At 32.0% G+C, this 17,971-nt stretch overlaps 2 protein-coding genes across 3 annotated transcripts; both read left to right on the top strand.

The window, feature by feature from the left end:
* Positions 1 to 628: 628 nt before the first annotated feature.
* LOC11442068 (uncharacterized) lies at positions 629 to 1,724 on the top strand. Its single transcript, XM_003615954.4, has one exon. The coding sequence runs from the start codon at positions 745 to 747 to the stop codon at positions 1,330 to 1,332; it is 588 nt and encodes a 195-aa protein (XP_003616002.1). The 5' UTR covers positions 629 to 744; the 3' UTR covers positions 1,333 to 1,724.
* A 5,876-nt stretch (positions 1,725 to 7,600) lies between these two features.
* On the top strand, positions 7,601 to 9,122 carry LOC11433115 (LOB domain-containing protein 13). Of its 2 annotated transcripts, none has more exons than XM_003615951.4 (3): positions 7,601 to 7,778; positions 7,992 to 8,242; positions 8,478 to 9,122. In XM_003615951.4, the coding sequence occupies exons 1-3, from the start codon at positions 7,751 to 7,753 to the stop codon at positions 8,901 to 8,903; spliced, it is 705 nt and encodes a 234-aa protein (XP_003615999.1). In that variant the 5' UTR covers positions 7,601 to 7,750; the 3' UTR covers positions 8,904 to 9,122. The 2 variants fall into 2 exon arrangements, with proteins under 2 accessions (XP_003615999.1, XP_003616000.1); XM_003615952.4 differs by having other exon boundaries at positions 7,603 to 7,778; positions 7,996 to 8,242.
* Positions 9,123 to 17,971: the final 8,849 nt, after the last annotated feature.

Below are 17,971 nucleotides of genomic sequence, written 5' to 3'. Positions count from 1 at the left end.
CGATAAAGTTTGAAGTTTGTAAGAACCGGCCTAAACGGGACAGATGGCCCCTTTTTGACAGCTCTAGTGAAATGAATCCATTCATAAGAATAAAGTATTTGTCTCTTCACTTTTCCATTTCTTCACTGGAAAATGATGATTTTAGTTTTAAACATGATTTTTTTATATTGTAAACATAGTTTGGTTTTGATTCCTGTAAATACTTTCTACGGTTTTCATCTCTATCAAAAGTTTAAATATTATTTTTGATCTCTATCATTATGACGTTTTCATTAATATCTCATGTGTTTAACGAAAGGTCGTGTAATATCTTAAGGTCACATTATATTATATGACGGTAACATGTGACAATTAACATGTACCTATAGAGTAAGTTAAAAAAAAATGTACTTGTAGAAAAAAGCTAGTTTCATTCTAAACCATCGTTTGAAAGAATAAGAAAATAAAAATATCACTATTTAATTATTTGGATATAGTTGACTTCCCCTTTCTTAATTCAACGATCACAAAACTCCACTAGAATGTGGAAACCACTTAAAAATAACAAAATGTACCCACTACCAATTAATTCCAATCTAATGTTAGAGATTCCCATTTGAACTTAAAAAAGTCTTAAACTACTCTTTCATTATACCAAAACCCTTTGAACATGTCTCACACAAATTCTAATCTACTACTTATATATACATTATAACATAAATACACACCCTCAATTTGCTAAATAGCTAACCCCACCAAATAAACATGACAAAGCCTTCAAACTTTCTCCAAAAGCCATCTCCCATAATTGTACAAAGACAAGAGAACAAGAAGATGATGTGCTTAGATGAGCAACTACAAAGACAATTATCCAATATCTCAAATGAAGATTACCATGGAAACAAATTTGCATCAATTCCATTTGTATGGGAATCTCAACCAGGTACACCTAAACATAGATCAAACCAAAATTCACTCCCTCCTCTCACCCCACCACCATCTTATTTCCAAAATGCAAACAAAAAACCAATAACCAAAGCCAAAAAGAACTTTTTTTTACAATCACTATTCCACAAGCGTACTACAAAAAAGGATTGTGTTCTTGATCGGTCCCCCGCGGCGTCATCAACTTTTGTCTCCTATTCTTCATCATCATCGTCGTCATCTTTGTCAGTGTCCTCACCGCGGCCAACATCATATTCAGTGCCATCTTCTCCGATGATACACTCGAGGAAAGGTGAAAATGAAGATCTTTACGATGTTACTAGCTCTAGTGTGTGTTTTGGTAATGTAAGATCAAGAGGGAGTTATTCATCCATGTTCAAGAAGGTATTGCTTGGAGATTTTATGTGATGTTTAGATCATGGTACTTTTCTCTATGGTTATGGTTAAGGTTAACTAATAATAAGCGATGCTATAGCTAGAATTGGAAAGATTGTATATGCCAAACTTATAGTAAGCATCATATATATTTTTCAAACTTGATTACAATAAGTTTGATTCCTTTCCTTCTTCCGATTTAGATTTTTGAATCGAGCCTAAACCAATTAATAATTATGAAGGGTGATGTATAGTCCTCGTTAAATATACTATAGTATATCAATTTCATCCGGCCAATTCAGTTTAAAACAAAAAAGAAAGTATGAATATTCATCATACATTTTTGCGCTTTGGTTTGCATTTTTTGTTGTAATATTTGATTTAACAAAAATGAAAAATAAAAAGGTCCATAAGATTTATATGTATATTTTTCGCTCTTATCAAATTTTTTTTTTGTCAAGTAGTCCGTGGTAATAAATTCAATTTTTAAGGTGAGTAAATGAGAAATTCGAGGTTCAAATTACAACCCTACATATATTATGCAATGACGCTATTAACTAAGTTATGTTAACTAACTATAGACCTGTAATATATCTAGTAGAAGTTTGGTTTCACATTGAGAGGCTTCAAACATGCACTTACAAATTGTTAAACGCGGTTCAAGAAACTTGTGAAGTGTGATAGTTGGTAAGAGTGGTCGGATTAGTGATCAGAGGTGGATGGAGTGGTTAAATCTTTTCTTCTAGAAGAAAGTGGCGTTAAGAGTAAGAAATAAGGGAGATGCACTCTAAAAATTTTGGTATCTTGAGTTGAACTCACTAGACGCAATCACTCATTAACCATTCCAAACTGATTCATTATTTGCACCACTTTTTCCAAAATTGACAAACTAGTTTCATCACTTGTAATTTCATTAAAAAATTGAATTAATTATCTATCACTTAAAAATTACTCATACAAATAAGCACATCAGATGTAATTCAAAAAATAAATAGCACATATAGATTTTAGTTTATTTAAATAAAATAGAGGTGTCATAATTTCAACATGCAGAGAGAAGACTTGTGTATTTTGTAGTAAGGAGTATAGATCATGTGGACAATTGTCAAACCACTAGAGACAGAGATAAAAACAAAAGTAAAACAAGAAACTAATAAAAATATCTAGAGATTAAAGAGTTAGATAAAACATAATTTATGATAGAACATTATAGATTCATTTGATCAATGTAACTGACCACATATAGTGAGATAAAACATGGTTATTGTTATTGTATCGTTAAAAAATAACATGATATACATCAATAGTTTAAATGAAGGATTTACAAAATATTAGTGATGGGGTGGGATTGAGTAGAGGGAGGTGGTTTGATATGTATATGTTCCAGGCAGTGAGGAATAACGGAGAACATAATTCTTTTTGGCGGTATCCTTAGTTAGAAAGTAGACCACTTTGTGAGTGGTTTAGTAGAACTTTTGGTTTAGTTGAACACAAATATCTTGGTGGTTGAGATTTTTAGGTTGGGATGTGAGGTGGGGGTGTGAAAAGGGAGGGGTGGAATTGAAGGCATATGTTGTTTGTGTAGAAGGAGGGGTTGGTTATCAAGTGTAATTTTCTTTTTGCTAACGTTGTTTGCCGGAACACACCTAAGATATTGAAATATCGAAAATACACCTGCGTTAGTTAAGTAATGGAGAACATAGTAGTGAAGAGTCAATCAAAGATGTGTATCAAATGCTAACTTAGGATGTAGAGGAAGAGGGTGTTAGAATCACGAATTCACGAAGATATTGTTTGAAATAAATTGGTTTCATCGAATGTGTCTCCCATTGTTTGGAATTTCTTGAATAATAGATTGGCTAATAAGGATAATTACGTTAGACATTGATTACTATCTTGGCCACATCTTTTAGGATATTTAGACAAATTTTTTTGGGCTTAGGATAATTGTCCTCTTCGATCTGAGTCAAATACGACCATGCTTATCCGACTTCGTAAAGAGTATAAAGGTATTTGTCACGCAATTTGATTAATTTTCTATTGGTCTATTTAGAAAGAAATAAATAATATGTTTTTTTTAGGCTTAAATGCATTTTTCATCCCCTATGTTTCAAAAAGTTGCGATTTTTGTCCCCTTAGAAAAAAATGGATGTTTTGACCCCCCTAACTTTTGGCCCTCTATTGATTAGCTGATTTTGATAGAGATTATGCCAATTTCTCAGTCTCTGATGGTGTAAACTGGCATGGGGATAGAAGGATATTGATAAGTGAAGTCCAAACTGGCATGGTGTAACTTTTGACCCCCTAAAGAAGGATCCACTCATCAGTTTGGACTTCACTTATCATGCTAGTTTGGACACCATGAAAGTTTTGACTTCACTTATCAGCATCCTTCTATCCCCATGCCAGTTTAAACCATGAGACTGAACAATTTGCATAAAATCAGCTAATCAAAAGAGGGCCAAAAGTTAGGGGATCAAAATATCTATTTTTTTTTTCTAAAGGGTCAAAATCACAACTTTTTGAAATATAGAAAGTGAAAAGTGCATTTAAACTTTTTTTTTTTTTTTTTTAATGAAAAGACATTGTCATTGTCTAACATTATATGATTCCAAAAAGGCTGAAAGTTAAGTTTTCATGATTTTGTTTTAATTTAAATCATTGGTGGCTTATTCATTTGCAATATTTAGGTGATTCAATTTGTGCTTAGATGTGAATCTTGTATTGTTTGGGTGGTTTTCTTTTTCGCAATGCGTAAATGTTTTATTATTTCATTTCTATTTCTGGCATATTTTAAGTATAGAATAGTGTTCATTTTAATATGTTTGACTATTTTAAAAATATGTTATCCATATATGACTATGTCATAGAAAATTCATACAAACAAAAATGGAGGAATCTATATTCAAACCCCGATTTTATCATCCAACGAAACAATTTTAGTATTTTTGCTATTTGAGTTAGAACTTGTGACCAGTTTATAATTACACTCCTAGGAAGAAAAAAAAAAGAACTCATAAATACTTTAATTTAGATTATTTTATTTCATCTTCATATGCTGCATTTGTATACTTATACAAACACACTAAGAAAGATCAATTATCTTAATGTTATCAAGCACAACATAGACATTGACCATCTTCGCACAGACTATTGGAGCGTCCATATGATGCACAATTCCAAGAACACCAACGTATACTACGACATCGACCAAGGACGATGCAATCGTCCTTTACAATATTATTAGTGAAACCATTACCTCCTGATATAACAAAAATAAATCATTAAAAATTGTTTGGATCATAATATTTACTAGGATAAAGTCACATTTTTCTATAAGGTAAAAGTATACTAAAATAAGCTACCAAAAAAAAAAGTATACTAAAATAAAGCGTTTTGTTAACTTGTGCCTTAAGGGTACAAGTTAAGAAGCTACAAAAGAATTAATCAATAAATGCACAAAATAAAAAGATAAAATTTAAAGCTTTTAAAATTAAAAATACACAATTTTTAAGATTTTATTTCTAATTTTAGTTTCTTATTTTGTGCTGTAAGGGCGTACATTTCCCTAAAATAAATAAATCAAATATTTTTTAAAAATGATGGAAAATCTAAAAAAAAAACACACTTGGAACTACAAACTATAAGCATAAATTTGAAACAAAACCAACCAACATAGGGAGTGCAATATTTAAAAAAAAAAAACTGTATAAACAATTTAATATTATTATTTTTTTGATACATTGTTGAAAATTTTATCGATATTCTCCTATAAAGAAGTTTTTTTTGTTTTTTTTCTTTCTTTTAAGGATATAAAGAAGCTTTTTATATTTCAAAGATGTTGCATACATATAGGAAAACATGGTTTTTCCCTCAAAAAAAAAAAAAAAGGAAAACATTGTTTTGAAAGGGAATTTTTTTTTTCCTTTCAAATGTCCTTTCGCATAATGTCAAATATTTTTATACAAAATACAATAAAATTGAATAATGAAACTAATTTGATACCTGAAGCCAAGACCAAAGTAGTGAAGAGAATTGCAAAGGCTATATGGAGACTATTGATATTTGAGGCCATTCTACTTTGGAAGGTTAACAAACATCTGCTTACAACAGACTATTTAAGATGATTGTAGAAGTTAATAAAATAACTTCAAAATTAGAAAATTGTATGTGAGGTCAGTGGTAAGAATTTGTTTTATTTGCAAGGGACAAAACAATTGTAAAATACTCCAATTTTTTTAAGGGAACTCTTTATTCGTGATAAAAAAATAAACTCTCAATTTTTTTAAAGGAAATGTTAACATGTACTCTTAAAAGAAACATTAAAGTACCAAAAGTAGAAATAATATATCGAAAATTGTATAATTTATTTCTCAAACAGTTGAAAATTAACTTTTCTCGGTAAATATTTGTTAGTATGACCCCCTTTTTTTTAAGACAAGATTGAGAAATCGAAAAATTGAACTTTTATGTAACTTAAATGCTAAGGGTTGAGTGTTTTTAGGTGAGATTTTTGGGTTAGAGAACATATTCTAAACACGTTCGGTAGTGAGATCTCATTGAAGGAAATATTTGTTTTCTCTTACAATCTTTTAGTAGGCTCTGAGAGATTTGAAAAGGAGTAGAAATTAGGGTTCTCTATGAGAACACTTGAAATTAATTTCTTGTAACTTTTTTGTATCTCATGTAAAGACTCATCTACGATAGATTATATACCTGCCCTCTTCCCCAGACATAAATCAACTTATGCCGAACTGAGTAAGAATCTCGATGTGTTTACTCTTTTCCTCTCTTATCTTTGTTCTTTTGTTTGATCGTAGATTTGATAAACACATAAGTTGTTAGATTTGTTCTTAGTTAAATATTTTTGTTTTGACTATTTAGTTGCCGGTTGCTATTGATATTTGCTCTACTTCTTTGATCTTGTTTGTTCTAACAAGAGGTTGAAATTTACAACATTCCTTACCATATGGTGACTGATACAATAATAATTAATTAGGAAAGAAGATAATTTGTAAGCTGATATCATGGACCAACCCGTCTCCACTTTACAAAGTTTAGATGATCCAAAATCTGAACTTGTCTTGTCTAAGATAATGGATTAAATACCAACCAATATACGATACCTTTTGATTCATATAATCGTGCATAGCTAATAAGATAACTAGCACTTGATTGTTAGTTAGTTTTGTTGCTGTTTTAGAGAAGTAGCTAAGGTAGTTTTTTTTTTTTTTTTTTATTTTTTATTTTTTATAAAAAATAAATAAATAGAAAAACAGCTTGGATTCAAGCTCAAAAGCTACTCATAAGATGAGGTTTACCACATATAAACGTGCAACATTTAAGAAATCTTGTTGATATATGAAATTTTTATAGAACTTCAATATTCACACTTAGGATGGGTCTTAAGTCTAATTTTTAAATTATCATGTTAAATATGATATTGATATCATATGTTAAATGAATTAGAATCTTATTCTTAAAAATCAACTTATAGAATGAGATTGTCCAACCACGTATGTGTCTATGACTTTAATACTTCAACAAATTTAAATCAATACACTATACAAAGATGTCAATTGAAGTTCACTATGCTACATAAGGGTGAAATTACCCTGCTATTTTTAATCTACCCTCAATTATAAACTGTTTCCATTAAGGGATAAGAAATTAGTCAATGATCATTAACAATTGCAAAATCTAAGTGGTCCCTCATATATAGCCTATATTTGAAAACATGTGAGACAAATACAGGGCATCCAATAAAAGGAAGCATATACCACTTTGTAGCCCATAGCATTTTCCGAAATAATACTCAAAAGAAAACTCATCTGGTGAATATATAATTTGACATTGATGTTTCTTGTTTGTTTTCTAAAGTCAATTGTCTTTTTTCCATAAAGACTAACACGTGTGCAAGTCATTGACAAAGAGAACTTTCCCTCTCTCTAAAATGGCTATAATACAACCTACTCTTTTGTTTTAATAGTCTCTTAAAATGCTTATATTGCCGAAATGAATTATATTAATACTGACAAACGCAATCGCATCAGTATAAGACGTGCCAAAATAATTACGAAGAATACAACAATATACAGTTAATGAGCTTTCAACGTGTAGTTGAAGAGAACATGAATTTAAATCCTAATATGTGTAGACTTTATATATCTTTCGACCAAATTCTAGATTATTGGACCTCTTTTTTTTAGAGTCGAAAAGTTTAAGACAAAAACAATAAAAAATCTTGCAAGCTTTTATTTTCTAATAGTTCCAATTGTCTTGTTTTCCTTTCTTATAAAGATCATTGACCTACTTTTCCTTAACCTTACCTTATAAGCACTTCTTCCACAACTTTTATGTTTTCAGACCTTCTTTTGTGTCTGCATCTATTTCTGAATCAAAGTTTTCTCTCTTCTCAACCTTCTCTTAGATCAAGAAACAATCAACAAGCATGTTTGGATGTCCAGAGACAGTGGCAGGTAAATATTAGCAAATACACATAATTTCCTAGCCCCCTTTTCATTACATACATAAAAAAACAAAAAAATTATTCATGAGATGTAATATTCAAGATTTTCACTATGTTCTTGGTCCCTACCTCTTCTAATAATGCACCAAGCAATATATATATTTCTCAACAAGGTTAAGGATACTATTTAACATGCTGTTTTTGTGTTTTCTTTTTGCCAAAGAAAGATTAGATGAAATAGCAAAAATAAACTCAGAGGGAGAAACTTCTTCTCAAATGGGAAGGAAGCATCTTTATGGTCCAACTTCTGGGACAACCTTAAACACAGTAACCCCTTGTGCTGCATGTAAGCTATTGAGAAGAAGATGTGCTGAGGAATGCCCTTTCTCTCCTTATTTTTCACCACATGAGCCTCAAAAATTTGCAGCTGTTCATAAAGTCTTTGGTGCTAGCAATGTCTCTAAATTGCTATTGGTTTGTGCCTAACTCATATCTCAAATTAGTTACTTTTATTATCTTAAATAACTTATAAGTAATAAACCTAACATCGATACACGGTCTGTTAGGTAAAAACTTTTACACTACAAACAAATCACAACCAGTCATATGTCTGACTTTACAAAAAGTTATGACCAAGCTAAGTCAATAGTTTTTACTGATCTAACAATTATAATTGATTTGTTGTCAAATTTTAAATCAATTTTTTTAGGAGGTACCTGAAGGACAAAGAGCAGATGCAGCAAATAGTATGGTTTATGAAGCTAATTTAAGGTTAAGAGATCCTGTTTATGGATGCATGGGTGCAATATCATCATTACAACAACAAGTCCAATCTTTACAAGCAGAGTTGCATGCAGTAAGAACTGAGCTACTAAAATACAAATATAGAGAAGCAGCTAGTTTCATTTCTTCTCAAGTATCAATGCCTACAAGTGCAAACTCTCAACCTCTTCCTCTTCCTACGACTTTAGCTCCTCCGTCTCCAGCTCCTCCTCCGCCACAAAAAGTATTGGCTTCTCAATCTATTATCCTTTCGTCGTTGTCTTCGTCTTCAACTTCATCTGTTTACACTCCACCTAAAACAACAATGAGTCATGGATCTATTTCTAGTGAAAATATTCCATATTTTGTTTAGGTCTATTTGGTTGCTATTTATTTTCTAGGAATAATCATGCTTAATTTATTATATGAGTAGATGTATAACTTGACCCTTTTTGGTCATCTTTTTCTTTCTTCTTTTGTTTTGTTGAGAGGTTATGGGGAAAGGGAAGAAATTAGTACCACTACATTCATATTTGGTTTTAGTTGTATATTTTCTACTACTTCTATTCTATACCATTTCTATTTTACATAATTTGTCTTCATTTGTACGAATAATAATGCATTATGAGTAGCATATACAACTTCCTTTTTTCTTTTTTCAATTATTAAATATTTAAATCGTAGTCAAATGCGACCATTTATATTGTGAAAATTTGAAGCGTGTACACATACTACACATGTTTAAATTTGCTCCTTGTACACATACACATATGTTGGAGTAAAAAAAATTATATCAAGAGTTTTGTCGTTCATTATAATCCCATTTGGTTTGAGTGATTAGTCTCCACGATTTCGATTTCAGATCGAGAATATCTAACTTACAAACAAAATGGAGGGAAAGAAAGTCAACTGAAAAATCTAGAAATTGGTAAAAGAAGAAAAGAGAATACTATAGAGAATACCATGAGAAACGTATACACTGAGGAAGTATATATGATTTAATTATAGAAATTGGCACAGAAGATCACATGAATATAGATGAACAATTAACCATTGCACGTGGGAGAATATTAATCTCTATTTGACTAAACATTATATATGTGAGTTACACATGAAGTCTGTGCCAATTAATTGAAGATTTAAAGGATGTAAAACATTTAAGTAAAGCACTATATATGGAGACAAGGTACGGTTGCCTTGACGTGTAGATGTAGTTCCTGTTCCCTTGTGATTAATTATAAGTCTATACTTTAGATCTAACTCATATTTATGATTCCCTAAAAAAATACATATTCATGATTTAATTTACAAAGTTTATATATAGATGGTTCTTTGTTTATTTATTTTTGACAAGATATACATAGTTCTTTTGATGGGAAAACAAAATGAAAGTCTACCTTGTTCTACATTGAATATATGCTTGTGCAAGTGGTTAGTGGTTGTTGGATTGCAATGTGAACACTTGAGAAAATGCATATGATGTGAGAAAAGTAAAATTATACTATGCATGCATATAAACTTACCTTTCCAACCATAAGGTATGAATTTTAGGTATATCAGTGTTCAAAAAATAAAAAATCTAATATTATATTATATGACCAAATAAGGTAAGTACAATAAACCCTTAACTACAAATAATATCTAGAGCCTCTAAAAAAAACTAGAAAATTAAATATGATTATTTGTTGGGGTTGTTCTTGTCGTAGCTTGTGTGTAAATCTAGAATAAAATAGTTTTTAAATTACCATCTTCATCATTTAGTGACAAATCAAGCAGCTCCCAAATCAAGCCAAAAATACGTACTGTACCATGCCGGGCTTAGTAACACAAATCTATAACCCTAGTGAAGTGAGGGCATTTAAATTGAACTATAAAATATAAATATTACGTGGTGTGTGGAATCTAATTAAATAATAATATTCAAAAGTAAAAAATAAAAAGATAAAACCTCTTTCTTCATTTCTTGCTTTGATAAGCATACGCAGTTTTGATTGTGAAAACGAATGATTCAATTGCTCTGGTCTAACCAAGCTTTGAAATTAGAACCCTCTTGTTCTTGCCTTCTTCTTGGGTACGAATAAAAAATTCAAAACCATTGTACCATTTTAATTCTTTCAAAATTACTCCATGTAAGTAAAGGTGCGCAATCTAAGTCAATCTTTTTACCAACAAAATCTCTTTAAGATTCATTGACGTGTGAAACTCAATCTGTCAATTATGAAAGAATATATGTGTATTTATTATATAGATGTAGTATTAAATTATGCTAGTGTCAAACAAAGTATATTGAATGCTCCATTTGATGTTTTTTTAGGAAAATGCTCCATTTGTATTAGTTAGTCCTTCTTCCATTTCTTTTCATTTATTGTGGCGATGATGTGTATTGATTATGACATATATAATTTAACTTTTTCTGAACAAGACATATTGAATTGAACTTGATTTTGTCACCGTTGCTAGAAATATATTTGTATGTTGTTTCTCTCAACTCTCAACAAATTGGGTAGCAAGTGTAAGTTATAAGTCGCACATTATATTCAGGTTGAACATTGTATAAGTGAAAAGATTTATAAATTTAATGTCTTAAGATTTTGGATAAAGATATATAGTGACCAACTCATTTGCATTGTTGCTCTTTCCCAAAGTTTATGATCTCCCATGGCTGCCGTCGTGATAGAGTTCAATTGACTTCTTGTGTCGAAAGTCGTCTCGATCAAGTTTGTTCGCCGTGTGTTTCGTCGGCGCAGCAGCAATGACAGCTCCTTGTGTCAAAAGTCTTCATGATCAGGGGTGTTTAGCCGACATGTTTCGTTGGTGCAACAACATACAAGTGCAAGTAAGTGTATGTTGATGAAAAAGATTACACTTTAGGAGAGACTGTTGTTAAAAAATGTGAGTTAAAAGTCTCACATTGCTTGTGAAAGTGGAAGTGAAACATTTTATAAGTGAGAAGACCCATAAATTCAATTCCTTAAGGTTTTGGATAAAGATGTGATGTTCGAACGGCGTGCTCCGTTAGCACAACAACAACGATGGTACAAAGTAAATGTATGTGGGTGAAATAGTTCTCGCTTGAGGAGGAGCACAATAAATTGATGGACTCACATTTGAGGAGGAGATTGTTGTTTAGAAAGTGCAAGTTAGGAGTCTCACGTTACTAAAATGAAAGTTGAACATTTTATAAGTAAGATAATTTATTGACTCAATTTCTTAAAATTTTAGATAAAGATGTAATATGTCACTCTCACTAGTATGATTGTCCCGTATATGATTTCCGAGGGCTTCCTCATCACCCAACATATTATTACTAATTACCATGAATTAACTTAATTTAATTTTCCTTCGTTTATGTCAATTTAGATTTTTTTATTTCCACACAAACTGAAAGAGTTATAGAGAAAAAAAAAAAGAGAGCTTAAAATTTTATGAGATTATTTTTATTATTTATTAAAAATAATTTATTTATTTTCATAATTAATAACCTGTGCTCGAGAGATAGCTGTCCATATACTGATAAGGGATGTATGAATTCTCGAGAGGAAAGGAGCCATGATGGTCCCCCAAATAATTTATTTATTTATTAATTACTTTTTAGGCGGGATGTTGCGATTGAAGGTGAACTTTAACAAAAGTTTATTTGTGGGGGTTAATATTCCTGATTCTTGGTTAGACGAGGCGACGTCGGTGTTGAGTTGTAAAGTGGGTAAGGTTCCTTTCGTATTTGGGCTTGCTTATTGGGGGTAATCTGCGGAGACTTAACTTTTGAGACCCTATTGTGAATCGTATTAAATCTAGGTTGTCGGGTTGGAAAAGCCGATTTCTCTCTTTTGGAGGCCGCTTGGTTCTACTTAAATCTATTCTGACCTCTTTGTCTGTCTATGCTTTTTCCTTCTTCAGAACTCCATAAGTTAAAATCTCTTCCATTGAATCTCTGCTAAATATTTTATTTTATTTGTGGGGGGGGGGGGGGGGGGGGGGGACATACAAAAATTACTTGAATAGGTTGGAATACCGTGTGTTAAAAAAAGGTGTATGGAGGGCTGAGGGTGGGACAATTGAAGGAGTTTAATATTATTATGTTAGGTAAATGGTGTTGGAGGATGTTAGTGGATAGAGGAGGCTTATGGTATAGGGTTTTAATCACCAGCTATGGCGAAATAGGTGGGAGGTTGGCGGTCGGAGTGGTTCTTCTTGGTGGCGGGAGGTGGGGAGGATTAGGGAAGGGGGCAGTGGTGTTGGTGATAGTTGGTTTGTTGAGAGTGTATCGAGAAAGGTGGGTGATGGGGCTGATACATTGTTCTAGTGCGATAGGTGGATTGGTGAGGCTCCTCTCTGTGTGCATTTTCGGCGGTTGTTTGACTTAGCTAAGAACAAATCCATTACGGTAACAAATTTGTTCTCTTGTGGTTTGGATCAGGGGAGGAACATAGAAAAATTACTTGGATAGGTTGGAATACTGTGTGTTAAAAAAAGGTGTATGGAGGGCTGAGGGTGGGACAATTGAAGGAGTTTAATATTGTTATGTTGGGTAAATGGTGTTGGAGGATGTTAGTGGATAGAGGAGGCTTATGGTATAGTGTTTTAATCACCAGCTATGGCGAAATAGGTGGGAGGTTGGCGGTCAGAGTGGTTCTTCTTGGTGGCGGGAGGTGGGGAGGATTAGGGAAGGGGCGGTGGTGTTGGTGATAGTTGGTTTGTTGAGAGTGTATCGAGAAAGGTGGGTGATGGGGCTGATACATTGTTCTAGTGTGATAGGTGGATTGGTGAGACTCCTCTCTGTGTGCATTTTTGGCGGTTGTTTGACTTAGATAAGAACAAATCCATTACGGTAACAAATTTGTTCTCTTGTGGTTTGGATCAGGGGGGACGCGTGGAGGTGGAGACGTAGGTTGTGTATTGATAGATATTTTTAGCAAGTGTACTAAATACTATTGAAGTAGTAAAAATATCGTTCCCACGAGGACTGAGTTAATCTCAATTTAGCAATAAAGTAAATATTTAGGATGTATAAATTTCTTTTAGTTGCCCTAGGCGTAGTTTTGGTTTGCATAAAATTAAATAAACATAATATAAAGATAGAGATGGAAAGAATAAGAGAGAGATGAGACTAGGTCTTTCGAATCATCTATGTTCCCCTAATTGATATACTGCACCTATTCTTATGAATGATTTTCTAGTTCCACGATAGTTAACAAAATAGTCATAATCAATCCCTTGAGTTAGGATCCTCTTCTCAAACTATAGCCCCTAATTCCTTAGGTGGTCTAATAATCTTTGAAGGTTTTAAGAACGTTAACCTAATATCACTAACAAACGATCACTAACAAATGATTATCCATTCCTAGACTAACCATGTTTATTAGAATAATTCAATTCTGTCTAAGTAGAAAGCTATGGTCAGTAGTCATTCATTCTCACTAAATCATGTTTATATTTGATCAGGATATAAAAAGCATTAAAAACAATTGAATTGAATAAAAACTAGATTGTCATTCACAATAAATAAAGTTTCACAGCAACATGTTTCAATTAGGGTTACACAAAATCATCTCAGACCTAATCCCTAGAAAAACTTAGCAACTCATGATAAAAAGATTAAGCAATATTAATTAAAGAAATTACAGATATGGATCATGAGAATTCCTTGAATTTGATATGCTAGTCTCCCTTTGTGCATGCGCTAGTCTTCTGCCTCTTTCCTTTTCTCGGGATCCGTGCGTCTTTTTTCTTCCAAGACGTCCTTCTCTCTGTACCAAGCGTGAGTTTTTATTGTGATGTGCAGCTTGTCCTTATATAGCACACAAGTGACCTAGCGACACCTCTATGTATTATGTGTATCAACTCAAAAATATATGCCGCCACTATGGTATGTTTCTTAAAATCGTGTCACGAAATAGCCATCGTGACACGATTTAAACAATGTCGAATGAACTTCATCATGTGCTCTAAATCGTGACACGTTTTCAACAATCGTGACACGATTTTGCTTTCTTCAAAATTTTCTATTTTTCTTGCTTTCTTTGTTGTTTAAGCTTGCTTGTGAACTCAAAATATTATGAAAATGACACTAAAAATAAGGAATGACTGACTGTCATCATGTATGTGGGAGGAGGAGTTGTTGGCAGAGTGTGTGGCTTTACTTCTTGATGTTTCTTTGCATTCTAATATTTCAAATAGATGGGTGTGGCTTCCAGACCCGTCATATGGTTATTCAGTTCATGGTGCATATGATTTATTAACGACTTAGGACATTCCTATTGCGGATTCAACAATGGAGTTAATTTGGCATCACCAGGTTCTCTTGAATGTATCGGTTTTTGCATGGAGGCTTCTCCGTGATCGCTTACCAACGAAATCAAATTTGGCGGCTAGAGGGGTGCTCTCTTCTGACATGTGCGCATGTATATCCGGTTGCGGTCATCCTGAAAAGGCTTAATATCTCTTTTTAACGTGTCCCACTTTTGGTTCTATTTGGCAGCTTGTGCGCAAGTGGATTGATATTCTCGGGGTGGATTCTCATAATATTTTTGATCATTTATTGCAGTTTACTCATATGACAGGTGGTGGCAAAGCTAGACGGTCTTTCATGCAACTAATATGGCTTCTTTGTGTCTGGGTTTTGTGGAATGAACATAATAATCACTTGTTTAATGATATTGCAATTTCCATTCCCCGATTGTTGGACAAAGTTAAATTGATGTCTTTAGGATGGCTGAAAGCTAAAAATGTCACTTTTGTTTTTGGTACTCAAACTTGGTGGTCGAACCCTTTAGCTTGTTTGAGCATAGGTTGATGTTGTTTGTTTTATCGTGACATACTTCGTATATTTTTAGTGGTCTCTTAGGCACGCCTTGTGCTTTTGGGATTACTATAATATAATTATATAATTCCATTTTGACTTGTAAAAAAAATGCAAATATAATATAATTATACCAAAAAAAAACAAATTAAATAGTATATTACTTTGAATGTAGAATTAAAATAAAACAATTATACATTAAAAAATATAAAGAAAAACTTATTTTTGAACATTTTTCTCTTATGAGTGTGACACATAAGAGAGCGTGATCAATATTACTTGAGAGCTCATGCACATTCGAAACCAGAGAAACTTCATCTTTCCAACAAAACGTTGTCTTTAATGTCAAACATGAAACCATCAAGATGGCATGGAGTTTAAATTTGGGTTAATAGGTCTTTACCCCCTTGTAATATATGTCATTTCTGATTTTCACCCTTGTAAAATTTTTATTTTGATTCACCCCCTGTAAAATATTTTTGTTTTGATTTACCCCCCTAATAGGCTAAACAAAAACCAATTTTATTTTTTCTTTTCAAGAAATTTTCGTTTTTGTTTGGCCTATTAGGGGGGTAAATCAAAACAAAAATATTTTACAGGGGGTGAATCAAAATAAAAATTTTACAAGGGGAAAAACCGGAAATGACCTATATTACAGGGGATAAAGACCTATTAACCCTTTAAATTTTCTATATTTTTACATGTTGTTTGAGAAGAGAAACCAAGAAATAATTTTACAACATGCAATTGAAGCTAGTTGGACAACTTATAATGCAGCAGATAATGTATATTTTAACTGATAATACTATTCATTAAAATAATGCCTCATAAAATGATATATTCAATCTTTCAAATAAATAATAAGTATTCAATAAAATAACATCAAACTGAAATCGCATTTACATATTTTATTTTTAGGAAGCATTTATACGAGGTTGACAAGTTATAATATAATACCCTTAAAAAAAAGTTCTATATAATATTTCCTCTCAAAAATTATTTCGCCAAAAATGATAAAATAATGTTCTTGTCAGGATTCCTAGATACATGTATATTAATGATAATATACATTTTTTTTCTTTAAAAAAAAAAGTATATTAATGATAAGCCTTTGGATCTATCTGTGATTTAAATATAGAATTCATATGTTTAGTCAAAGATACATATCTTTATTCTTTAATCATTCGCATTGATATAACTATCTACACTTACCTCCCAAAAAATAAAAACTATCTACACTAATTAAAAATTAATCAAACTGCGTCACTGTAGCTAAGTAGAGTTCCTTCTAGTTAGTGACAAGTACAGCTCAAAAACTTGCGTTGCAATAATGAGAGTCTTCACATGGAGTCATCAACTACAAGCATACAAGCAGGGAAAGGTATATATTTTAAACTCAACCATCTTAATTGGCTTGTCCCAATTAGAAATTCATCCTCACTTCTCAAATTTCTCATAAATATACCTCAATCACAGTTAATTGTCATTCAAATTTTCAGCAATAGTTAAATGTTATTAGATATTTTTTAGAACGGTTCAATCACTCTTTAAATGAATTCAACCGATTTTAAAAGTGCTCACTAACACTTAATAGTCTTTGAAAAATCGAACGATGGTTAACCGCCGTTGAGTCAACGACAGTCGACAAAAAGTAGTTTGAGAAGTAAGAAAAGTAATATCCAAAAGTAATATGAATACAGTAACTCTCGAGAAACATTCTTTCAAATATTTCCATGCATCTATTGCAATTTCTAGATACATGATCATACATTGATACTTATGTTATACAAGGAATCACCTAATTCAAGATTGATACATATTTGGGGTCAAATTCATGGGGCATATGTGTGATTCCATTGAGAAAACGAAGTTTATGCTTCATCATGATCGTCTTTTTTTATGGATCTAGCCCAATAGTGATAATTCTTTCCCTTCAGGTTGTGAGTATTTTTTTTTTTTTCAAATTCAATTTAGTTGATAGTAAGTTGAATCTTAGAAGCCCTTGTGAAAATAACAATTTCACCCAAAATTAGGTTATAATTTTCACAACCTAAATCGAATCAATTGCTTAAGAAAAATAAAGAGTTAAGGAATAGAGAGGAAGAATGCAAATATCTATAGTGTTTCATCCACACTGCCATCGCTAATAGATTAATCCACTACCAATGAAAAATAAAAAATGTTGTAGAGTGCATGAGAAATTTGTAGGGTGGAATAAAAAATTGTCATGTGCATTTTCTCCGTTATTTGTTTAATAGCTAAAGCCCATTGACATGATATTGTAGGAGACTGTTTCTTTTTTCACCCTATGAGCTTCTCACGCACCATATGTAGTTCGGATTTTAGAATCCAAACTGCAAAAACCCCATAAAATCTCCAAAAATAAGTTGGAATATTTCGGATTTTAGAGTCCGAATAGGGCGCACGAGAAGCTCATAAGATGGCAAAAGTAATGGCTTGTTTGGCGGATTTGATTTTGGATTCCCAACCTATTGTTATATGGAATTACAAATAAAATTTTAAAACAACGTAGAATTGTTGAATGATACATGGTTTTACACGACATAAAAGAGTTATTATTGGTAGACATACTTTATTCCATACCTCTCCCATACATCCCTTATGTGGCACTTATTTATTAT

The sequence above is a fragment of the Medicago truncatula genome, chromosome 5 (assembly GCF_003473485.1).
Source record: "Medicago truncatula cultivar Jemalong A17 chromosome 5, MtrunA17r5.0-ANR, whole genome shotgun sequence".
Taxonomy (NCBI): domain Eukaryota; kingdom Viridiplantae; phylum Streptophyta; class Magnoliopsida; order Fabales; family Fabaceae; genus Medicago; species Medicago truncatula.
This window is presented reverse-complemented; position numbering and strand designations above follow the sequence as displayed.